The 26,308-nt window shown below is 53.9% G+C and overlaps 1 protein-coding gene across 1 annotated transcript in view; it reads left to right on the forward strand.

Moving 5' to 3' along the window:
- The window catches only part of LOC122922443 (potassium/sodium hyperpolarization-activated cyclic nucleotide-gated channel 3-like), a 60,946-nt gene extending 39,489 nt beyond the window's left edge, over positions 1–21,457 (forward strand). The window contains exons 4-8 of the mRNA XM_044273064.1: positions 16,491–16,709; positions 16,786–16,932; positions 17,018–17,258; positions 17,386–17,550; positions 19,872–21,457. Coding sequence (XP_044128999.1) covers positions 16,491–16,709; positions 16,786–16,932; positions 17,018–17,258; positions 17,386–17,550; positions 19,872–20,971 — 1,872 coding nt within the window. The 3' untranslated portion in view covers positions 20,972–21,457. The remainder of the gene's footprint in view (positions 1–16,490; positions 16,710–16,785; positions 16,933–17,017; positions 17,259–17,385; positions 17,551–19,871) is intronic.
- Positions 21,458–26,308: the final 4,851 nt, after the last annotated feature.

Raw genomic sequence — 26,308 nt, forward strand, 5'->3', positions numbered from 1 at the left:
TGTATAATCCCCTCTTTCTGGGTGTGTAGGGGCGTCCTCTTCTTATTCCTGTATAATCCCCTCTATCCGGGTGTGTTGAGTCATCCTCCTATTCCTGTATAATCCTCTCTATCCGGGTGTTTCCTCCTCCTATTCCTGTATATTCCTCTTGTAAAGGATCTCCTGGCACCCCGACCGGGAACCTCCGTTAATGGATGCTCCCAGTGCCTCCAGAGGACTCCAAGCACTCCACTTGACACTGATACCACCACAGGAACAGCTCTTACAAGAACTAGGAGTAATAGCCAGGGGAGTATACACGCATAGCAATCCCCACACACGAGACGAGGCTCTATGTTGAATGTAAAATAGGAACTCTTTATTTGAACACACAGCATTGATTTATACACATCTTCCAACAAGGTTACCACCCACAGGGTTTTGTAAAAACAGCCAATCACATGCATTTACAGTATTGAAACCTTCCCAGCAATTGTACACAAACCCCCTTCCCTCTGTCTGTAACGCAATCAACAAAATACAATGAGCATTGTCTTTGATGCAATTAACTAACACACTGGCATTGTCTGAGACGCAATCAACAAAATACAATTACCAATAACACAAAGGCTACAACCCACATGGAATCCTCCCCTCTGCCTGTGATATAATCATGGTACATAATCACCACAGGCAGGAGAATACACAATGTCCTCTGTCCTGGAGATAATCGAGTTATAATTCAATTATCTCTCAGGACAAAGGGACATCGCCAATACACCCAGAGAGACAATGGAACAGACCTCACTACTCAATATATACAATGTCCCACCATTTACAATACACAGACATTTAACATCCCAAAATGGCACGAATTAGACCAGGGGTTCAAGTAAGTACAAGTCCTCTGTGAACAATAGCAGCAAAGAAATACTGAACACGTGATCAGCCCCTCCCCATAGTCTCAGTATAACAGGCCGCTCCGCCTGCATAGCCTCCTCTTTCTTTGTAAACTGAGTCCAATAATCCAAACTGAACTGGAAAAAACCAACAGTCCCAGAACATCATGGGAAAAACGCCTTCCGTCCGGAAGCGAACCGACAGCAACTTGAACCAATCCGTCGACTGATGCTCCCCGTCATGTCCACATCGAAATGATCGGCTGGAACCGAACTGCCGACCCTCAGAACCACGATGTAGTCCAACGAAAAACTGCACACCAGGCCGGTCTCAACCTGAAAGTTGAAAAAAGTGAGAATGACAGAAACAGATTGTTAAACTGTATCCAAAACCAAATGGTTGCGAAAAAGCTACTCGAGAAAAAACTCAGAGTTAAAACCATAATGCATCGACATCATATCAACACCGTCCACAGTCTAAACATATATAAACATAGGGAGGGGAGAACATTGGGTGGGCAATACTCACCTCCGTGTCTTTAATAAAATCATGACTTTACGTCAGGAAATAGGAAAATAATCTGATTTTATTACAAGACCCGGAGGCTCCTATTGCGAGTTCAAAGTCTAAGACATGTTATCAATGATTGAAGAGAAAACATGAGGAACTGGTCTAAAATAAAATTCTCTGAACGTGGAAACTCTGGACCAATCTGCCAATTTTAATATGTCCTCCAGTCTAGCGCCGGAGACCGCCAAAGAGGTAGCAGATGCCCCCTAGCGGAATGTGCTGTGAAAATTGATGTGTCAACGCCCGCCAATTCCACGACCCACTTCATCCACCTCGCCAGCGTGGGAGTCGTCACTGGAGCAAAGGGGCGAATAGTAGAAATGAAGAGCTGAGGAAATTCCTGAGATCGATGAGAAGTGCGAGCCTCATATTCTTTGAGGCATGTCACGGGACAAAGCGAAGGCGAGGTCGGGAAAGCAGGGTACGAGACCGAACGTATGTGGGTCTTTGTCCTCCTAGAAATGTCGAAAGTGACGCCATCTGGGGTGTACGAGCGGGCATCATGATCCAAAGCCCGGACGTCTGACACCCGTTTGCAGGAAACCAAACAGAAAAGGGTGACAAGCTTCGCGGACAGTTGCCTAAGGGAAAGGTCTGAATTCTGAGGCCAAGAGGACAAGAATGAGAGGACATATGACACGTCCCAAGTGGCGGAAAACCTCGTCTTGGAGGCCGAGACATATGGTTCCTGGGGCCCATGCGTTTTCTAAAAGGACTTTAGCTGTCCCCGAAACTCCCGGGACCTCCCAGGGTCCCCTGAAATCCGACACGCCAACAGGCGCACGGATCCGTCCAAAAGTAGAGGATGCGGTTGGTGATGTGGGCCGCGGAGGAGTCTGAGACATCGGGAGCAGCAGCGGAAGGTGGGGAAACCATGATTGGGAGCTCCAGAACGAAACTAGAAGTGTCAGATCGGCAGCGTAACGGCGGACTTGAATCAGGGTCCGGGGAATCAGTTGGAACAGAGGAAATGCGTAGAGAAGGCCATTGGACCAATCCTGTAGAAACGCGTCCACCGCTTCCGGGTCCGGGCGCCAGCTGTAGAACCGCGGCAGCTGCGTGTTCAGGCGGGAGGCAAACAGGTCGATGCAGAACGGCCCCCAAATCGACGTTAATGAAAGGAATACCGTTGGATCTAACTGCCAATCGCTGGAGTCCGGTAGATAACGAGAGCTCCAATCCGCGTGAATGTTGTGGACGCCAGGAAGATATTCCGCCAGGACAATCAAATCCTTGGATAGGCAGTAGTCCCAGAAGTCCTTCGCCAAACTTGATAATATGGTGGAACGGGTGCCGCCCATGCCATTGATGTAACGCACTGCCGACACATTGTCCATTCGTAATTGAATGCACGAACTGGCCGTGTCCCTCGTAAAGCTCTTGATTGCGAATTAACCCGCCAAAAGTTCCAGCGCGTTGATGTGAAATCCCGCTTCGGTCTCTGACCAGCCACCTCCGGTCGCGATCCCCTCGCAGTGTGCCCCCCAGCCCGACAGGCTGGCATCCGAGTCCACCGTGAAATCTGGACGATGACCAAAAATAGCCTTGCCGTTCCAGGCGTGCAAGTTGTGGATCCACCAGGATAGCTCTTCCTTGGTCTCCTCGTCCAAGGAGATCCAATCCGCATAGGAAGCCCCCGTCCGCAGATGAGAAATCTTCAGGCGTTGCAGTGCCCGGTAATAGAGCGGGGCTGGGAATACTGCCTGAATAGACGAGGCTAGACGTCCGATTATCCTCGCCAGTTGACGCAGTGGGATCTGGGTAGAAGACCTCGCTCTGTGCAATTCTTTCCAAATAGACCGAATCTTGGCCGATGGTAGGCTGAGGGTCCCTGCCGTGGAATCCACCATGAACCCGAGGAACTCTATTTTGTGAGATGGGGTGAGACAGGATTTGTCCTGGTTGAGCAGGAAGCCCAGGCCGGATAGAAGATCCAGTGTCCAGCGAAGGTGGTCTAGCAACACCGAACGATCCTGAGCCATGATCAGGATGTCGTCCAGGTATAAGATGAGACGTACTCCTCGACTGCGTAGCCAGGCCACGGCCGGGCGCATCAGCTTGGTAAAGCACCATGGGGCCGATGAGAGGCCGAATGGGAGACACGTAAACCGCCAAATCCTGTCTTTCCAGGAGAAACAGGCGATCCCTGGATGCATCCTCTACTGGGACCATCAGATAAGCGTCTTTTAGGTTCAGTTTGACCATCCAGTCGCTTACCTGCAGTAAGTCTCGAAGAAGATGGATGCCCTCCATCTTGAAGTGGCGGTATCTGACAAACGCGTTGAGGGCGCGTAAATTGATGACAGGCCGCATTTGGCACCCTTTCTTTGCCATTAGGAAAATGTTGCTGATTATCCCCGATGGGGATCCCGGGGCTGGCTCTATGGCTCCCTTGCGGAATAAATCCGATAATTCGGTGTCCACCAGTTTTTGGCTCGCCTCCGACAGCACCGCAGGGCGTGGAGGCAGAATGGACAGTGGGAAGGTCGTAAGTTCGATGTGGAAACCCCTGACCGTGGATAGGACCCATTGGTCCGAGGTAATGTGAGCCCAAGCTCGAGAAAAAAAAGACTGAGTCTGCCCCCGACATAAACGTTCAAAGAATTGAAATGAGGTAGCAGTCTTACCGTAAGGTCGTCTGGAACTAGGGCTTCCTCTGTAGCCTCTCGATCGCCAGGATCCTCCCCGGGAAGGGAAAAGAGATGTTGACCCTTGTCTTTGTTCTTGAACTGCAGGTCTCTGGGAGAAGGAGCCTCGACCCGTACCACGGGATTGAAAATTGGCACAGCCAGACAGACCGCCCCTGAAACTGCCAGCCCTGGTAGAGACCCTACCATGAAAAACCCGTTTTATCGAGGCCTGGGCTTTATCAAGAGCAGTGAATGCCCCAACAAATCGTCCTAGGTCCTTGATGAAGGACTCACCAAATAAAAGGCCTTGGGCCTCCTTCCCTGTTTCCGTAAGCGCTAAGTTGGACAACTTAGGCTCTATTTTGAATAATATGGCTTTACGTCTTTCAATAGCCAGGGACGTGTTAACGTTGCCCGCTATACAAATTGCGCGTTGCACCCACTCGCGCAGCTCAACAGGATCTACTTGCCTGTTCTCGGCCCTTGCCGCTTCGGCTAGGTCGAACAATTTTGCCAGTGGGACGAATATGTCGAGGAGTTTATCCTGACAGGAGCGTAAAGCAGACTTCAGACCCTTATGCGGATTCCACCCGGATTTAGTGAGGAATTGGGTCATCTTGGGGTCTACAGATGGGGTCTCGCAAACTCTATTGGGGATAATGGGCCTGGGGCATTCTGCCCTAAGTTTGTTGCATGCCTCTTTGGAAAGAGGGCAGCGCAAGCGAGCCTCCAAGTATTTGGATACGTGATCCAATGGTAACCACTCCGCCGACCTAGGATGGTGGAGTGAATCCGGATCAAATAAAGGTTCCCCAGAGGGATCCGTTAAAGGTGCAGGATTGATATCTGCAGCAGCAATCAGGGAGCTACACCCGGGTAGGGGGTTAGAATCCATGACCCCGGAGGGGTCCCCCTCTGCCTCCTCAAAGGCGTCATCTATAGCCTCCTCATCGGATCCGACATCAGAGTCAGTATCTACATCTTGCTGTGCTCTCGCACATTTCCAATTTCGCTTACGTTCTGCCTGACGCGTACAGGCTGTTTTGCGCAGACCTAGCGTGCCAACATTGGTGGGAACATCATCACCAGTCACACGTTTTCTGGAGGCAGATGGCCCTGGCCCGGCTGGCTTAGAAGCCATAGCGGGCTGCGGGATTTGTGAGGCAGCTGGATGGGACGCTAGGGCCTGAGCAATAGATTGAGATATAACCGATGTCATAGATCCCATTGTTGCTGCGATGGCATTAGAGACTGATGCCTGCAGGGCCAGAGACTGTGCATTAGGGCAGTGTTTCCCAACCAGTGTGCCTCCAGCTGTTGCAAAACTACAACTCCCAGCATGCCCGCACAGCCAAAGGTTGTCAAGGCATACTGGGAGTTGTAGTTTTGCAACAGCTGGAGGCACACTGGTTGGGAAACACTGCATTAGGGGATACACCAGCTTGAAAATCAACTCCAGAAGGGCTTAATTCCACGTGAGGGTTAATCTCCTCCACTGGACCCCCATCGGAAGGGGTGATCCCTATGGGTGGTGTATTAGGCATATTAAATGTCACACTAACAGTAACACTGAGAAAAACCTAAAACTGCTGGCAAGAGGATTTTCCCCAGGCCAGAGAGAGACAAAGGGAAAGAAAAAACCTGCTGGACAATCCCCTGGGTGGGCCGAGGCAGCAGAGCTCCGGAGCGCTGCAACTGGAAATGGCCGGAAGAGGAGGTGCCCGAGATCTCGCGAGATCTCGGGCGCGCGCGCCTGCTGAGGCCGGAGAGCGCCGAGGCTGTAAGAGGTGAAAGGAACCAAGCTAGAAAGGCGGTAAACGGACGCCGAAGGAACCGGAGCGGTAGGAAACCAGGTAAGAGCAGAAGCGCAGACAGAAAGAAACGGGCAAGAAAAACCTAGAGGATTAAACACTCGGAAAATGAACCTGTAGTAGAAATGTAAATACAATAAACAGCAATAGCATCCAGGAGTTATCACCAAGTACTTATCTCTGCGGTCAGCAGCAAAGAAAGAGGAGGCTATGCAGGCGGAGCGGCCTGTTATACTAGGACTATGGGGAGGGGCTGATCACGTGTTCAGTATTTCTTTGCTGCTCTTGGTCAGAGTAAAGAAGGAGAATAGCAATAGGAGCCTCCGGGTCTTGTAATAAAATCCTCTCTATCCGGGTGTGTCGGGGCATCCTCCTCCTATTCCTGTATAATCCCCTCTTTCCGGGTGTGCCGGGGCGTCCTCCTCTTATTCCTGTATAATCCCCTCCTTTTGGGTGTGTCGAAGCATCCTCCTCTTATTCCTCTATAATCCCCTCCATTTGGGTGCGTCGAGGCGTCCTCCTCTTATTCCTCTATAATCCCCTCCATTTGGGTGCGTCGAGGCGTCCTCCTCTTATTCCTGTATAATCCCCTCCATCCGGGTGTGTCGGGGCGTCCTCTTATTTCTGTATAATCTTCTCTATCCGGGTGTTTCCTCCTCTTATTCCTGTATAATCCTCCTCTTATTCCTCCATCTGGGTGTGTCGGGGCGTTCTCCTCTTATTCCTTTATAATCCCCTTCATCTGGGTGTGTCGGGGCGTCCTCCTCTTATTTCTGTATAATCCCCTCTATCCGGGTGTTTCCTTCTCCTATTCCTGTATAATCCCCTCCATCCGGGTGTGTCGGGGCGTTCTCCTCTTATTCCTGTATAATCCTCTCTATCCAGATGTTTCCTCCTCCTATTCCTGTATAATCCCCTCTTTCCGGGTGTGCCGGGGTGTCCTCCTCTTATTCCTGTATAATCCTCCTCTTATTCCTCCATCTGGGTGTGTCGGGGCGTCCTCCTCCTATTCCTGTATAATCCCCTCTATCCGGGTGTTTCCTTCTCCTATTCCTGTATAATCCCCTCTATCCGGGTGTTTCCTTCTCCTATTCCTGTATAATCCCCTCTATCCGGGTGTTTCCTTCTCCTATTCCTGTATAATCCTCTCTATCCGGGTGTTTCCTTCTCCTATTCCTGTATAATCCTCCTCTTATTCCTCCATCTGGGTGTGTCGGGGCGTCCTCCTCCTATTCCTGTATAATCCCCTCTATCCGGGTGTTTCCTTCTCCTATTCCTGTATAATCCCCTCTATCTGGGTGTTTCCTCCCCCTATTCCTGTATAATCCTCTCTATCCGGGTGTTTCCTCCCCCTATTCCTGTATAATCCTCTCTATCCGGGTGTTTCCTTCTCCTATTCCTGTATAATCCCCTCTATCCGGGTGTTTCCTTCTCCTATTCCTGTATAATCCCCTCTATCCGGGTGTTTCCTTCTCCTATTCCTGTATAATCCCCTCTATCCGGGTGTTTCCTTCTCCTATTCCTGTATAATCCCCTCTATCCGGGTGTTTCCTTCTCCTATTCCTGTATAATCCCCTCTATCCGGGTGTTTCCTTCTCCTATTCCTGTATAATCCTCTCTATCCGGGTGTTTCCTTCTCCTATTCCTGTATAATCCCCTCTATCCGGGTGTTTCCTTCTCCTATTCCTGTATAATCCCCTCTATCCGGGTGTTTCCTTCTCCTATTCCTGTATAATCCCCTCTATCCGGGTGTTTCCTTCTCCTATTCCTGTATAATCCTCTCTATCCGGGTGTTTCCTCCCCCTATTCCTGTATAATCCTCTCTATCCGGGTGTTTCCTTCTCCTATTCCTGTATAATCCTCTCTATCCGGGTGTTTCCTCCTCCTATTCCTGTCTAATCCCCTCCATCCGGGTGTTTCCTCCTCCTATTCCTGTATAATCCCCTCTATCTGGGTGTTTCCTTCTCCTATTCCTGTTTAATCCCCTCTTTCCGGGTGTTTCCTTCTCCTATTCCTGTATAATCCCCTCTTTCCGGGTGTGTTGGGGACACTTTCCTCCAGTATAGCACTGACCCCTATGATTAGAAGATCCCAGTATTTCTGCAGCCTTCGTGGAGGGGCGCTAGGTCCCAGTTCACACCAGTGCTCAGGTCCCGTCCAGGGCAGGTGTGGAGCTGTGCTCTCCAGAGAGGACGTTATCTCCTGATTATTACACTCCAGCTGAGGCTCGTTAGTGACAAGCACCCGGTAGCACGCACGCCTCTGCTCTACACGTGTGTGGCCGCTCCTGAACCCTCTCCTCCTGTTATTCCCTGCCTATGCTGGCTGTAGCTGTGGGCAGTAATGACACGAGACCCGTGTGCTGCACACGCCATTTACATGTAGACAATTAATGGATGCCTTTTTCAGCTGGCCAGAGGTTTTTTCTATTACATGTCATGTAGGTATCTCTTATCTGCCTGAGCACGCCCACTGCATGTATCCGAAATACACCCAGCTGCTGGAACATGTGCCTGAGCACACTCACTGCATGTATCCGGAATACACCCAGCTGCTGGAACATGTGCCTGAGCACGCCCACTGCACGCACACCTGCAATACACCCAGCTGCTGGAACATGTGCCTGAGCACGTCCACTGCATGTATCCGGAATACACCCAGCTGCTGGAACATGTGCCTGAGCACACTCACTGCATGTATCCGAAATACACCCAGCTGCTGGAACATGTGCCTGAGCACGCCCACTGCATGTATCCGAAATACACCCAGCTGCTGGAACATGTGCCTGAGCACACTCACTGCATGTATCCGGAATACACCCAGCTGCTGGAACATGTGCCTGAGCACGCCCACTGCACGCACACCTGCAATACACCCAGCTGCTGGAACATGTGCCTGAGCACGCCCACTGCATGTATCCGGAATACACCCAGCTGCTGGAACATGTGCCTGAGCACGTCCACTGCATGTATCCGGAATACACCCAGCTGCTGGAACATGTGCCTGAGCACGTCCACTGCATGTATCCGGAATACACCCAGCTGCTGGAACATGTGCCTGAGCACACTCACTGCATGTATCCGAAATACACCCAGCTGCTGGAACATGTGCCTGAGCACACTCACTGCATGTATCCGGAATACACCCAGCTGCTGGAACATGTGCCTGAGCACGCCCACTGCATGTATCCGGAATACACCCAGCTGCTGGAACATGTGCCTGAGCACGTCCACTGCATGTATCCGGAATACACCCAGCTGCTGGAACATGTGCCTGAGCACACTCACTGCATGTATCCGAAATACACCCAGCTGCTGGAACATGTGCCTGAGCACACTCACTGCATGTATCCGAAATACACCCAGCTGCTGGAACATGTGCCTAAGCACGCCCACTGCACGCACACCTGCAATACACCCAGCTGCTGGAACATGTGCCTGAGCACGTCCACTGCATGTATCCGGAATACACCCAGCTGCTGGAACATGTGCCTGAGCACACTCACTGCATGTATCCGAAATACACCCAGCTGCTGGAACATGTGCCTGAGCACGCCCACTGCATGTATCCGAAATACACCCAGCTGCTGGAACATGTGCCTGAGCACACTCACTGCATGTATCCGGAATACACCCAGCTGCTGGAACATGTGCCTGAGCACGCCCACTGCACGCACACCTGCAATACACCCAGCTGCTGGAACATGTGCCTGAGCACGTCCACTGCATGTATCCGGAATACACCCAGCTGCTGGAACATGTGCCTGAGCACGCCCACTGCATGTATCCGGAATACACCCAGCTGCTGGAACATGTGCCTGAGCACGTCCACTGCATGTATCCGGAATACACCCAGCTGCTGGAACATGTGCCTGAGCACGTCCACTGCATGTATCCGGAATACACCCAGCTGCTGGAACATGTGCCTGAGCACACTCACTGCATGTATCCGAAATACACCCAGCTGCTGGAACATGTGCCTGAGCACACTCACTGCATGTATCCGGAATACACCCAGCTGCTGGAACATGTGCCTGAGCACGCCCACTGCATGTATCCGGAATACACCCAGCTGCTGGAACATGTGCCTGAGCACGTCCACTGCATGTATCCGGAATACACCCAGCTGCTGGAACATGTGCCTGAGCACACTCACTGCATGTATCCGAAATACACCCAGCTGCTGGAACATGTGCCTGAGCACACTCACTGCATGTATCCGAAATACACCCAGCTGCTGGAACATGTGCCTGAGCACACTCACTGCATGTATCCGGAATACACCCAGCTGCTGGAACATGTGCCTGAGCACGCCCACTGCATGTATCCGGAATACACCCAGCTGCTGGAACATGTGCCTGAGCACGTACACTGCATGTATCCGGAATACACCCAGCTGCTGGAACATGTGCCTGAGCACACTCACTGCATGTATCCGAAATACACCCAGCTGCTGGAACATGTGCCTGAGCACACTCACTGCATGTATCCGAAATACACCCAGCTGCTGGAACATGTGCCTGAGCACACTCACTGCATGTATCCGAAATACACCCAGCTGCTGGAACATGTGCCTGAGCACGCTCACTGCATGTATCCGAAATACACCCAGCTGCTGGAACATGTGCCTGAGCACACTCACTGCATGTATCCGAAATACACCCAGCTGCTGGAACATGTGCCTGAGCACACTCACTGCATGTATCCGGAATACACCCAGCTGCTGGAACATGTGCCTGAGCACGCCCACTGCATGTATCCGGAATACACCCAGCTGCTGGAACATGTGCCTGAGCACGCCCACTGCATGTATCCGGAATACACCCAGCTGCTGGAACATGTGCCTGAGCACGCCCACTGCATGTATCCGGAATACACCCAGCTGCTGGAACATGTGCCTAAGCACGCCCACTGCCATGTATCCGGAATACACCCAGCTGCTGGAACATGTGCCTGAGCACACTCACTGCATGTATCCGAAATACACCCAGCTTCTGGAACATGTGCCTGAGCACGCTCACTGCATGTATCCGGAATACACCCAGCTGCTGGAACATGTGCCTGAGCACGCCCACTGCATGTATCCGGAATACACCCAGCTGCTGGAACATGTGCCTGAGCACGTCCACTGCATGTATCCGGAATACACCCAGCTGCTGGAACATGTGCCTGAGCACACTCACTGCATGTATCCGGAATACACCCAGCTGCTGGAACATGTGCCTGAGCACGCCCACTGCATGTATCCGGAATACACCCAGCTGCTGGAACATGTGCCTGAGCACGTCCACTGCATGTATCCGGAATACACCCAGCTGCTGGAACATGTGCCTGAGCACACTCACTGCATGTATCCGGAATACACCCAGCTGCTGGAACATGTGCCTGAGCACGCCCACTGCATGTATCCGGAATACACCCAGCTGCTGGAACATGTGCCTGAGCACGTCCACTGCATGTATCCGGAATACACCCAGCTGCTGGAACATGTGCCTAAGCACGCCCACTGCCATGTATCCGGAATACACCCAGCTGCTGGAACATGTGCCTGAGCACGTCCACTGCACGCACACCTGGAATACACCCAGCTGCTGGAACATGAGCCTGAGCACGTCCACTGCACGCACACCTGGAATACACCCAGCTGCTGGAACATGAGCCTGAGCACGCCCACTGCACGCACACCTGCAATACACCCAGCTGCTGGAACATGAGCCTGAGCACGTCCACTGCACGCACACCTGCAATACACCCAGCTGCTGGAACATGTGCCTGAGCACGCCCACTGCACGCACACCTGCAATACACCCAGCTGCTGGAACATGAGCCTGAGCACGCCCACTGCACGCACACCTGCAATATACCCAGCTGCTGGAACATGAGCCTGAGCACGTCCACTGCACGCACACCTGCAATACACCCAGCTGCTGGAACATGAGCCTGAGCACGCCCACTGCACGCACACCTGCAATACACCCAGCTGCTGGAACATGAGCCTGAGCACGTCCACTGCACGCACACCTGCAATACACCCAGCTGCTGGAACATGTGCCTGAGCACGCCCACTGCACGCACACCTGCAATACACCCAGCTGCTGGAACATGAGCCTGAGCACGCCCACTGCACGCACACCTGCAATATACCCAGCTGCTGGAACATGAGCCTGAGCACGTCCACTGCACGCACACCTGCAATACACCCAGCTGCTGGAACATGAGCCTGAGCACGCCCACTGCACGCACACCTGCAATACACCCAGCTGCTGGAACATGAGCCTGAGCACGTCCACTGCACGCACACCTGCAATACACCCAGCTGCTGGAACATGTGCCTGAGCACGCACACCTGCAATACACCCAGCTGCTGGAACATGTGCCTGAGCACGCCCACTGCACGCACACCTGCAATACACCCAGCTGCTGGAACATGTGCCTGAGCACGCACACCTGCAATACACCCAGCTGCTGGAACATGAGCCTGAGCACGTCCACTGCACGCACACCTGCAATACACCCAGCTGCTGGAACATGAGCCTGAGCACGTCCACTGCACGCACACCTGCAATACACCCAGCTGCTGGAACATGTGCCTGAGCACGCACACCTGCAATACACCCAGCTGCTGGAACATGTGCCTGAGCACGCCCACTGCACGCACACCTGCAATACACCCAGCTGCTGGAACATGTGCCTGAGCACGCACACCTGCAATACACCCAGCTGCTGGAACATGAGCCTGAGCACGTCCACTGCACGCACACCTGCAATACACCCAGCTGCTGGAACATGAGCCTGAGCACGTCCACTGCACGCACACCTGCAATACACCCAGCTGCTGGAACATGTGCCTGAGCACGCACACCTGCAATACACCCAGCTGCTGGAACATGTGCCTGAGCACGCCCACTGCACGCACACCTGCAATACACCCAGCTGCTGGAACATGTGCCTGAGCACGCCCACTGCACGCACACCTGGAATACACCCAGCTGCTGGAACATGTGTCTGAGCACGCCCACTGCACGCACACCTGCAATACACCCAGCTGCTGGAACATGTGCCTGAGCACGTCCACTGCACGCACACCTGCAATACACCCAGCTGCTGGAACATGTGCCTGAGCACGCACACCTGCAATACACCCAGCTGCTGGAACATGAGCCTGAGCACGTCCACTGCACGCACACCTGGAATACACCCAGCTGCTGGAACATGTGCCTGAGCACGCCCACTGCACGCACACCTGCAATACACCCAGCTGCTGGAACATGAGCCTGAGCACGCCCACTGCACGCACACCTGCAATACATCCAGCTGCTGGAACATGTGCCTGAGCACGCACACCTGCAATACACCCAGCTGCTGGAACATGTGCCTGAGCACACTCACTGCATGTATCCGAAATACACCCAGCTGCTGGAACATGTGCCTGAGCACACTCACTGCATGTATCCGGAATACACCCAGCTGCTGGAACATGTGCCTGAGCACGCCCACTGCACGCACACCTGGAATACACCCAGCTGCTGGAACATGTGCCTGAGCACGCCCACTGCACACACATCTGGAATACACCCAGCTGCTGGAACATGTGCCTGAGCACGCCCACTGCACGCACACCTGCAATACACCCAGCTGCTGGAACATGAGCCTGAGCACGTCCACTGCACGCACACCTGGAATACACCCAGCTGCTAGAACATGTGCCTGAGCACGCCCACTGCACGCACACCTGCAATACACCCAGCTGCTGGAACATGAGCCTGAGCACGCCCACTGCACGCACACCTGCAATACACCCAGCTGCTGGAACATGTGCCTGAGCACGCCCACTGCACGCACACCTGCAATACACCCAGCTGCTGGAACATGAGCCTGAGCACGTCCACTGCACGCACACCTGGAATACACCCAGCTGCTAGAACATGTGCCTGAGCACGCCCACTGCACGCACACCTGCAATACACCCAGCTGCTGGAACATGAGCCTGAGCACGTCCACTGCACGCACACCTGCAATACACCCAGCTGCTGGAACATGTGTCTGAGCACGCCCACTGCACGCACACCTGCAATACACCCAGCTGCTGGAACATGAGCCTGAGCACGCCCACTGCACGCACACCTGCAATACACCCAGCTGCTGGAACATGTGTCTGAGCACGCCCACTGCACGCACACCTGCAATACACCCAGCTGCTGGAACATGAGCCTGAGCACGTCCACTGCACGCACACCTGCAATACACCCAGCTGCTGGAACATGAGCCTGAGCACGCCCACTGCACGCACACCTGCAATACACCCAGCTGCTGGAACATGAGCCTGAGCACGTCCACTGCACGCACACCTGGAATACACCCAGCTGCTGGAACATGTGCCTGAGCACGTCCACTGCACGCACACCTGCAATACACCCAGCTGCTGGAACATGTGCCTGAGCACGTCCACTGCACGCACACCTGCAATACACCCAGCTGCTGGAACATGAGCCTGAGCACGTCCACTGCACGCACACCTGCAATACACCCAGCTGCTGGAACATGAGCCTGAGCACGCCCACTGCACGCACACCTGCAATACACCCAGCTGCTGGAACATGAGCCTGAGCACGTCCACTGCACGCACACCTGGAATACACCCAGCTGCTGGAACATGAGCCTGAGCACGTCCACTGCACGCACACCTGCAATACACCCAGCTGCTGGAACATGAGCCTGAGCACGCCCACTGCACGCACACCTGCAATACACCCAGCTGCTGGAACATGAGCCTGAGCACGTCCACTGCACGCACACCTGGAATACACCCAGCTGCTGGAACATGAGCCTGAGCACGCCCACTGCACGCACACCTGCAATACACCCAGCTGCTAGAACATGTGCCTGAGCACGTCCACTGCACGCACACCTGCAATACACCCAGCTGCTGGAACATGAGCCTGAGCACGCCCACTGCACGCACACCTGGAATACACCCAGCTGCTGGAACATGAGCCTGAGCACGCCCACTGCACGCACACCTGCAATACACCCAGCTGCTAGAACATGTGCCTGAGCACGTCCACTGCACGCACACCTGGAATACACCCAGCTGCTGGAACATGAGCCTGAGCACGCCCACTGCACGCACACCTGGAATACACCCAGCTGCTGGAACATGAGCCTGAGCACGTCCACTGCACGCACACCTGCAATACACCCAGCTGCTGGAACATGTGCCTGAGCACGCCCACTGCACGCACACCTGGAATACACCCAGCTGCTAGAACATGAGCCTGAGCACGCCCACTGCACGCACACCTGGAATACACCCAGCTGCTGGAACATGTGCCTGAGCACGCCCACTGCACGCACACCTGCAATTCACCCAGCTGCTGGAACATGTGCCTGAGCACGCCCACTGCACGCACACCTGCAATACACCCAGCTGCTGGAACATGAGCCTGAGCACATCCACTGCACGCACACCTGCAATACATCCAGCTGCTGGAACATGAGCCTGAGCACGTCCACTGCACGCACACCTGGAATACACCCAGCTGCTGGAACATGAGCCTGAGCACGCCCACTGCACGCACACCTGCAATACATCCAGCTGCTGGAACATGTGCCTGGAAATGACCCCAATATGCCGTGCCCCTCATGCACAATATACTTACCTTGCTCCCCACTTCCCCCATCGCTCCTGGTCCCCGTCAACGCCTGCCATTGTCTCCCCCCCCCCCTTTAACACATGTAACATATGAAAGGCGCATGCTTGTCTTTTACTCCTCCTGTCCCAACCCCTATTACTCCTCCTTTTAATCTTTGTCCCCCCATTTCTCCTCGTGTCCCTCCCTTATTACTTCTCCTGTCCCTCTTTGTACCTCCCCCTATTACTCCTCCTGCCCCTCCCCCTATTACTCCTCCTGTCCCAACCCCTATTACTCCTCCTTTTAATCTTTGTCCCCCCATTTCTCCTCGTGTCCCTCCCTTATTACTTCTCCTGTCCCTCTTTGTACCTCCCCCTATTACTCCTCCTGCCCCTCCCCCTATTACTCCTCCTTTTAATCTTTGTCCCCCCATTTCTCCTCGTGTCCCTCCCTTATTACTTCTCCTGTCCCTCTTTGTACCTCCCCCTATTACTCCTCCTGCCCCTCCCCCTATTACTCCTCCTTTTAATCTTTGTCCCCCCATTTCTCCTCGTGTCCCTCCCTTATTACTTCTCCTGTCCCTCTTTGTACCTCCCCCTATTACTCCTCCTGCCCCTCCCCCTATTACTCCTCCTTTTAATCTTTGTCCCCCCCATTTCTCCTCGTGTCCCTCCCTTATTACTTCTCCTGTCCCTCTTTGTACCTCCCCCTATTACTCCTCCTGCCCCTCCCCCTATTACTCCTCTTGCCCCTCCTCCTATTACTCCTCCTGCCCCTCCCCCTGTCACTTTTTGCCTCTCCCCCTATTACTCCTCCTGTCAGATCTCAGTTGCGGTGCATTAGCATGTAGCTCGGCTGCTGCAGTCCTTAGCATGTTTGGTCATGACATACTTGGCTCCCACAATGCATCTGGTGGGGGGGGGTGACTTTTGGGGCTGCAGTGACGCCAGCATTTCTCCTCTTCCCCAGAACGAGTCTTGGGGCAAGCAGTACTCGCACGCCATCTTCAAGGCCATGAGTCACATGCTGTGCATCGGGTACGGGCAGCAGGCGCCGGAGGGGATGACAGACGTGTGGCTGACAATGCTCAGCATGATCGTGGGGGCCACATGCTACGCCATGTTCATCGGCCACGCCACAGCCCTCATCCAGTCTCTGGACTCGTCTCGCCGTCAGTACCAGGAGAAGGTGAGCAGAAGGTCTGGTGTAGACGAGGGCGAGTATGAAGGTGAGCGGGTGTCATCTGTGTCTTCTGTCCCCCCAGTATAAGCAGGTGGAGCAGTACATGTCCTTCCACAAGCTGCCGCCCGACACACGCCAGAGAATTCACGAGTATTACGAGCATCGCTACCAGGGCAAAATGTTTGACGAGGAGAACATTCTGGGAGAGCTGAGCGAACCCCTCCGAGAAGTAAGTGCTGTCACTACTGCCCCCATCCTCTGCACCCCCACCACATCATTTCACCAGTAATTTATGTTTTCCTTCGTCATTTAAGGAGATTGTAAATTTTAATTGCCGGAACCTTGTGGCCAATATGCCTCTGTTCGCCAATGCTGACCCCAACTTTGTGACTGCCATGCTGACCAAGCTTCGCTTCGAGGTCTTCCAGCCCGCTGACTACATCATCCGGGAGGGAACCGTCGGGAAGAAGATGTATTTTATCCAGCACGGCGTGGTCAGCATCATGACCCGTGGCAGCAAGGAGACCAAGTTGTCAGATGGATCTTACTTTGGAGGTGAGTCTCCGCTCAGAAGGCCCTGACTCCCCGGCCTCAGAGGTTCCTCCGTCAGTCATCTGCTGCCAGATCTAAAGTAACGTAGAATAGACGGCACAGACCGTGTCCCCTCTGCTTTACCTCATAGAGATCTGCCTGCTGACGCGGGGACGCCGGACGGCCAGCGTGCGAGCTGACACTTACTGCCGCCTCTACTCTCTTTCTGTGGACAACTTCAATGAGGTCCTGGAGGAATATCCAATGATGAGGCGAGCCTTTGAGACTGTGGCCATGGACCGGCTGGACAGGATAGGTGAGTACGCAGAGGACGGGCGGTGAGTACTGGGCACCATTCTGCTCATCACTTTCATTTTCTGTACATTGGTTTTTGCCTAAATGTACACATTTTTGTAGATCTGTACTAAATGTAAACTATGTGGTCAGTGGCCGAATAGACGTTGGCCATTGTCCTCATCCCTCACCAGTCCTCATTCCTCATCAGTCCTCATTCCTCACCAGTCCTCATTCCTCACCAGTCCTCATTCCTCACCAGTCCTCATTCCTCATCAGTCCCCATTCCTCACCAGTCCTCATTCCTCACCAGTCCTCATTCCTCACCAGTCCTCATTCCTCACCAGTCCTCATTCCTCACCAGTCCCCATTCCTCACCCGTCCTTGTCCCACACCAGTCCCCGTCCCACACCAGTCCCCGTCCCTCACCAGTCCTCATCCCCCAGTCCCCATTCCTTACCCGTCCTCATCCCTCACCAGTCCCTATCCCTCACCCATCCCTCATCCCTCACCCATCCCTCATCCCTCACCCATCCCTCATCCCTCCCCAGTCCTCATCCCTCCCCAGTCCTCATCCCTTAACAGTCCTCATCCCTTAACAGTCCTCATTGTCCTCATGCCTCATCCCTCACCAGTCCCCGTCCCTCACCAGTCCTCATCAGTCTGTGTGGTCACTCCTCATCAGTCCTTGTCCCACACCAGTCCTCGTCCCTAACCCGTCCTTGTCCCTCCTCATCCCTCCCCAGCCCCAGTCCCTGTCCCTCACCAGTCTCCATCCCTCATCAGTCCTCATCAATCCTAATTCCTCATCAGTCTGTGTGGTCAGTCCTCATTCCTCATCAGTCCTCTTCATTCCTCATCAGTCTGTGTGGTCAGTCCTCATTCCTCATCAGTCCTCTTCATTCCTCATCAGTCTGTGTGGTCACTCCTCATTCCTCATCAGTCCTCTTCATTCCTCATCAGTCCTCTTCATTCCTCATCAGTCTGTGTGGTCAGTCCTCATTCCTCATCAGTCCTCTTCATTCCTCATCAGTCTGTGTGGTCACTCCTCATTCCTCATCAGTCCTCTTCATTCCTCATCAGTCCTCTTCATTCCTCATCAGTCTGTGTGGTCAGTCCTCATTCCTCATCAGTCCTCTTCATTCCTCATCAGTCTGTGTGGTCACTCCTCATTCCTCTTCATTCCTCATCAGTCCTCTTCATTCCTCATCAGTCCTCTTCATTCCTCATCAGTCTGTGTGGTCAGTCCTCATTCCTCATCAGTCCTCTTCATTCCTCATCAGTCTGTGTGGTCACTCCTCATTCCTCTTCATTCCTCATCAGTCCTCTTCATTCCTCATCAGTCCTCTTCATTCCTCATCAGTCTGTGTGGTCAGTCCTCATTCCTCATCAGTCCTCTTCATTCCTCATCAGTCTGTGTGGTCACTCCTCATTCCTCATCAGTCCTCTTCATTCCTCATCAGTCCTCTTCATTCCTCATCAGTCTGTGTGGTCACTCCTCATTCCTCATCAGTCCTCTTCATTCCTCATCAGTCCTCTTCATTCCTCATCAGTCTGTGTGGTCAGTCCTCATTCCTCATCAGTCCTCTTCATTCCTCATCAGTCTGTGTGGTCACTCCTCATTCCTCTTCATTCCTCATCAGTCCTCTTCATTCCTCATCAGTCCTCTTCATTCCTCATCAGTCTGTGTGGTCAGTCCTCATTCCTCATCAGTCCTCTTCATTCCTCATCAGTCTGTGTGGTCACTCCTCATTCCTCATCAGTCCTCTTCATTCCTCATCAGTCCTCTTCATTCCTCATCAGTCTGTGTGGTCAGTCCTCATTCCTCATCAGTCCTCTTCATTCCTCATCAGTCTGTGTGGTCACTCCTCATTCCTCATCAGTCCTCTTCATTCCTCATCAGTCCTCTTCATTCCTCATCAGTCTGTGTGGTCAGTCCTCATTCCTCATCAGTCCTCCTCATTCCTCATCAGTCCTCTTCATTCCTCATCAGTCCTCTTCATTCCTCATCAGTCTGTGTGGTCAATCTTCATTCCTCATCAGTCCTCTTCATTCCTCATCAGTCTGTGTGGTCACTCCTCATCAGTCCTCGTCAGTTCTTACATTGGCCTTCTGGGAAAATGTATTAATCTGCATGTGAATCTTGTATCACCCATCCACCCCTCACACGTGTAGCCTCCTAGATCCAGATCATGCAGCCACTTCATGCCCCCTTGTCAATGCCCTCCATCTTGAGTCCTTCGGCAGCTTTGCCTTGCACCTTGTCTCTTGTCAGTTTTTCCCAAGTCTTCCCCAGCTACCCCAAGCATCACGTTCCTTGCCTTCTGTCCCTCTCCCCCTCAGGTAAGAAGAACTCCATCTTGCTACGTAAACGTGCAGAGAACAGCTCAGGCTCAGTGAACAATGAGATAATTCAGCAGATTGTGAAGCATGATCAAGACATGGCCCATAACTTCCAGGACCTGCCATCTCTGGGGCCCATGAGGGTCTCTGCCCATAATAAGACTCTCATCTGGGAGCCCTTGGTTCATGCCCCTCTTCAGACTGCAGCAGCCACCACCAATGTAGCCATTGCTCTCACACATCAGCAGAACCTTCAGGCTCATGTCTTCTTACCCCCATCTTCTTTACCGGAGACTGCATATGCCAGCCGCCAGGCAAGAAGGTCCCAACCCAATATTGGGGTCTCCCGACCCTCCGCTGTTAGTTCTCCTTCTGGTGCACAGTCTCACTTGCAGACACCAGCTGGTATTTCTCCTTCTTCTCCATGTGGTGTCCCAAAGCAAGTTGTCACAGTGCCTCCATCTCGGTTGTGCCAAATTCAGAGAGCAGATCCTCCTGTCCTTTCAAAGCCACTTATGGCTTCTCAAGTGCAACTGTCTCGGTCTCGTGGAACTTCTGCATCAACTTCTGTTTTGCAGCAATCAACAGGATTCACAGGCGCTCATGCAGTTGCGGGCCCGCTTTCTGGTAGGACTCTGCACTATAGTCTTTCCAGAGCTACAGGTTCTCATCTCTCTCTCCTCATGCAGCAAGCTGCCAGCTCCCCGCAGCAGCTGGTCAAACACAGGAGCATACAAGGACTTCCTGTTGGGAGATTGTCACAGGATAACCGTCTCCTTTCAGCTTCTCAGCCCTCACTGCCCAACAAAGTGTCTCAGCAGCAGGACAGTGCCGCATCTCCACGTGCATCAGACTCACCGGAAGCTCTGAGCAATAAGTCCTCACCATCTGTGCTGCTCCCCAAACCATCTCTGTCCTCTTCCTCTAATGCTCAGCCGGTGCCTTCAGGGTCTGTCTCCATGTCTGGTTCTTCTGTCAGCGGCTCAGTTACTCCACAGTCACCCATTACATCTCGACAGACGGCTCCATCACGAAAGGGATCAGTAGCCTTCAGCCCTGATGTGGATGCTGGGAAACCAAAACTCCCATCTAACATGTGAAGGCCTCATCCATAAAATCCATGACATCTTGAGATGTGTGCAGGAACCCAACACGACATGATATCCTGTCTGCTGTCCAGTTGTGAGCACGCCAACATTAATGATGCTGAATGCAGTGTCCACACAGGCCCTGAACGAATGAGAAGGCAGTGCTTCGTGTGCCGCGTCCCAGCCTCTGGGGTTCCGACACAGTCCATTGTTTCCAGGAGCAGTCATCGTTAGCTGGGATGGTCATGCCTTATGCACAACATAGCTTTATTGTGAACCAGCAGGGGACCCTTATTTGCTCAGGGGTTGTTTCAGGAGGTAGGACTACAAGAGGCTGGTGGTGTCCACCTGTAGGGTGTGCGCTGGGTTGAGGTAGACATATATTTGCGGCAGGGCTGAAGCCCAACATTGATGCTCCTTGTGTAATGACATGGGACTGGTGAAGTCCTCTGATGGACAGCTGAGTGAAGCTTCGTGCTGCACCATGTTTCTGTGAGCCCTCTGGGTGTGACAAAAATAAATATATTACACATTACCAATGTTTACACGCTTGTAAAATAATCCTCATGACAGGTAAGTGATGCTGGCCCAGTCATGGCTGCCATGTCACTAGAACATCCCTATGTGTGAAGAAGAAAGGTCTCCGACAAGATCAGTCCTAAAACGTGCGTCTTACATTGAGTTCTGTAGCACCAACTTATTCCGCAACACCGGGCAGAGATTGGGAGCCCCTTAAGGGGCAAGGAACAATGTGAGGACAATCTAAATGACCGATTAACCAGAAAGGTTTTAGCACAAACATGGGGAGAACATGCAAACTTTGTTGTTCTTGGTCAGATGACAGGTGACATTGCTGCCACTGAGCTGCCATGCTGTCCAACAAACAACACAGCCATGTATTCAGCTGATCCTTTTCTGGAGCAGGCTGTCGGTCGTCACGATGCAGGTAGTAATAGTGCATGTTACTTGTCTTCTGGCCCTCATTGTCCCTTCACATCCCCAGAGATTTATAATGCCTTATGATCCCTTCCACCACACGGCAGCCTTCGGTGCAGGTCGGACTGTTCACCATGTATATGTAGTAGTTTATGCTCCACCCTTCACTGTATATCTCTATTACTCTCCTTCTGTCACAAGCACCAATGAGACGTGTTCAATGTACCCGACACAATTGTTGTGTAAAACACTGTAAATGGTGTGCCCCCCCCCCCCCCCAGCCAGCTGTCCTGAGTCTGGTCTACACAGATACTGAAGCTGGACTGCTGGCCCTTGTACCAGTCTATCCACATATCCCGCTGGTCACTGAGACATCTGCGGCCTCTATGAAGTTGTCATGTGTAAGATCCCTACAGGACATCTTATCCCTGTACTCTTGTAGATATTTGGTACGGGTGTTATCACAGGCTGGATCTCGGTACGGGTGTTATCACGGGCTGGATCTCGGTACGGGTGTTATCACGGGCTGGATCTCGGTACGGGTGTTATCACGGGCTGGATCTCGGTACGGGTGTTATCACGGGCTGGATCTCGGTACGGGTGTTATCACGGGCTGGATCTCGGTACGGGTGTTATCACGGGCTGGATCTCGGTACGGGTGCTATCACGGGCTGGATCTCGGTACGGGTGCTATCACGGGCTGGATCTCGGTACGGGTGTTATCACGAGCTGGATCTCGGTACGGGTGTTATCACGGGCTGGATCTCGGTACGGGTGTTATCACGGGCTGGATCTCGGTACGGGTGTTATCACGGGCTGGATCTCGGTACGGGTGTTATCACGGGCTGGATCTCGGTACGGGTGTTATCACGGGCTGGATCTCGGTACGGGTGTTATCACGGGCTGGATTTCGGTAGGGTGTTATCACAGGCTGGATCTCGGTACGGGTGTTAAAACGGGCTGGATCTCGGTACGGGTGTTAAACGGGCTGGATCTCGGTACGGGTGTTATCACAGGCTGGATCTCGGTACGGGTGTTATCACGGGCTGGATCTCGGTAGGGTGTTATCACAGGCTGGATCTCGGTACGGGTGTTATCACGGGCTGGATCTCGGTACGGGTGTTATCACGGGCTGGATCTCGGTACGGGTGTTATCACGGGCTGGATCTCGGTACGGGTGTTATCACGGGCTGGATCTCGGTACTGGTGCTATCACGGGCTGGATCTCGGTACGCGTGCTATCACGGGCTGGATCTCGGTACGGGTGTTATCACGGGCTGGATCTCGGTACGCGTGCTATCACGGGCTGGATCTCGGTACGCGTGCTATCACGGGCTGGATCTCGGTACGGGTGTTATCACGGGCTGGATCTCGGTATGGGTGTTATGGGCTGGATCTCGGTACGCGTGCTATCACGGGCTGGATCTCGGTACGGGTGTTATCACGGGCTGGATCTCGGTACGCGTGCTATCACGGGCTGGATCTCGGTACGCGTGCTATCACGGGCTGGATCTCGGTACGCGTGCTATCACGGGCTGGATCTCGGTACGCGTGCTATCACGGGCTGGATCTCGGTACGGGTGTTATCACGGGCTGGATCTCGGTACGCGTGCTATCACGGACTGGATCTCGGTACGGGTGTTATCACGGGCTGGATCTCGGTACGCGTGCTATCACGGGCTGGATCTCGGTACGGGTGTTATCACGGGCTGGATCTCGGTACGCGTGCTATCACGGGCTGGATCTCGGTACGCGTGCTATCACGGGCTGGATCTCGGTACGGGTGTTATCACGGGCTGGATCTCGGTATGGGTGTTATGGGCTGGATCTCGGTACGCGTGCTATCACGGGCTGGATCTCGGTACGGGTGTTATCACGGGCTGGATCTCGGTACGCGTGCTATCACGGGCTGGATCTCGGTACGCGTGCTATCACGGACTGGATTGTGTTATGGGTGTTCGGTATATGCTACATAGAATGGTTTGCACCATCTAACTTCCCCAGTAAGGATGTATAAAGAGATGGCCGCAGCCCCGAACCCTGGGAGGTGTTAATGCTGCTGCTCAGTCCGACAATTGTGTGTTATACTCTATAGGGGGCAGGGTATAGCGCCTCAGCTCCTAGCCGTCCACAGCAGGGGAAGTGTCGTTCCTTAGTATTAGGGTAATTGAGGACAATGATGGACACGGAGTCCCTGGGTCAGTTCTGTTCTGGACAGTAAGACTCGATCCGCTCATCTTTACTGTAAACAGCTGTTTGGGTGGTGGATTACCCCTAATCTCCTGTGCTGAGTGCCAGGGTGCCATGATCACAGCTGGCTGCAGTCTGATTTAAATAGATTACAAGAGGTCACCCTGATGGGAATGAGGTCACTCGTAGACGGCCAGCAATGTGCAATATTATCCAAAATGAACTCCCCCTCCTCATACATTTATCAACAGGATGGATTATACACAACCTCATTTAGGCTCCGGCACATGTTCATTCCCCCTTCTGTCCGCACTGCCCCTGCCTCATTCCCTCTCTCCCTACTTCCTGCGCCTGCCTCATTCCCTCTCTCCCTACTTCCTGCGCCTGCCTCATTCCCTCTCTCCCTACTTCCTGCGCCTGCCTCATTCCCTCTCTCCCTACTTCCTGCGCCTGCCTCATTCCCTCTCTCCCTACTTCCTGCGCCTGCCTCATTCCCTCTCTCCCTACTTCCTGCGCCTGCCTCATTCCCTCTCTCCCTACTTCCTGCCCCTGCCTCATTCCCTCCTTGCTGCCCCTGCCTCGTTCCCTCACTTCCCTCCTTGCTGCCCCTGCCTCGTTCCCTCACTTCCCTCCTTGCTGCCCCTGCCTCGTTCCCTCTCTTCCCTCCTTGCTGCGCCCCTGCCTCGTTCCCTCCTTGCTGCGCCCCTGCCTCGTTCCCTCCTTGCTGCGCCCCTGCCTCGTTCCCTCCTTGCTGCGCCCCTGCTTCGTTCCCTCCTTGCTGCTCGCCTGCCTCGTTCCCTCTCTTCCCTCCTTGCTGCGCCCCTGCCTCGTTCCCTCCTTGCTGCGCCCCTGCTTCGTTCCCTCCTTGCTGCGCGCCTGCCTCGTTCCCTCTCTTCCCTCCTTGCTGCGCCCCTGCCTCGTTCCCTCTCTTCCCTCCTTGCTGCGCCCCTGCCTCGTTCCCTCTCTTCCCTCCTTGAGGCGCCCCTGCCTCGTTCCCGCTCTTCCCTCCTTGCTGCGCCCCTGCCTCGTTCCTCTCTTCCCTCCTTGCTGTGCCCCTGCCTCGTTCCCTCTCTTCCCTCCTTGCTGCGCCCCTGCCTCGTTCCTGCCTTGCTGCGCCCCTGCTTCGTTCCCTCCTTGCTGCGCGCCTGCCTCGTTCCCTCCCTGCTGCGCCCCTGCCTCGTTCCCTCTCTTCCCTCCTTGCTGCGCCTCTGCCTCGATCCCTCTCTTCCCTCCTTGCTGCGCCCCTGCCTCGTTCCCTCCTTGCTGCGCCCCTGCCTAGTTCCCTCCTTGCTGCGCCCCTGCCTCGTTCCCTCCCTGCTGCGCCCCTGCCTCGTTCCCTCCCTGCTGCGCCCCTGCCTCGTTCCCTCTCTTCCCTCCTTGCTGCGCCTCTGCCTCGATCCCTCTCTTCCCTCCTTGCTGCGCCCCTGCCTCGTTCCCTCCTTGCTGCGCCCCTGCCTAGTTCCCTCCTTGCTGCGCCCCTGCCTCGTTCCCTCCCTGCTGCGCCCCTGCCTCGTTCCCTCCCTGCTGCGCCCCTGCCTCGTTCCCTCTCTTCCCTCCTTGCTGCGCCTCTGCCTCGATCCCTCTCTTCCCTCCTTGCTGCGCCCCTGCCTCGTTCCCTCCTTGCTGCGCCCCTGCCTCGTTCCCTCCTTGCTGCGCCCCTGCCTCGTTCCCTCCTTGCTGCGCCCCTGCCTCGTTTCCTCTTCTGCCTCCTTTGTTCCCATCCTCTTACCTCTCCCTCACTGTGTAGGCAATCATTGGCCATTAATCCAGCATCTGACTAATCCTTTCCCTAAAGCCGCTACGATGAGTTGCCATTAAGCTGCCGCGGAGCGGGGGGTGGGGTGGGAGGGTGAGGTTACCTGAAAACATTTTACTGAGATCCAGCTGCTGTCCAGATGCATACACTGAGCAGCAGTCCCTCTAACACTGCGTTTCGACAGCCTAAGTCCATAACGTGGCCGCCATTATACCCAGACCTCCCTAGATCAGCACAGGATCGGGGACACCGCGCTTCTGGACAGAAGGGAACATTATGGAGACGAGATGACGTCAGAGGAATGTTTAATGTGAAATGCTGGGACCCCCAGGGGTGAGACAATGTGCAGATCAACTAGGGGTGACGGGCGGCACGAGGACGGTAACGAGACAGGAGCTGAGCCGACCTGAAGAGCAGAACGGAGGCAGAACATGAGCCCACAGCATGGAGTAGAAGGGGAACTCCAC

Source organism: Bufo gargarizans, unplaced genomic scaffold (assembly GCF_014858855.1).
Source record: "Bufo gargarizans isolate SCDJY-AF-19 unplaced genomic scaffold, ASM1485885v1 fragScaff_scaffold_362_pilon, whole genome shotgun sequence".
In the NCBI taxonomy this organism is placed as follows: domain Eukaryota; kingdom Metazoa; phylum Chordata; class Amphibia; order Anura; family Bufonidae; genus Bufo; species Bufo gargarizans.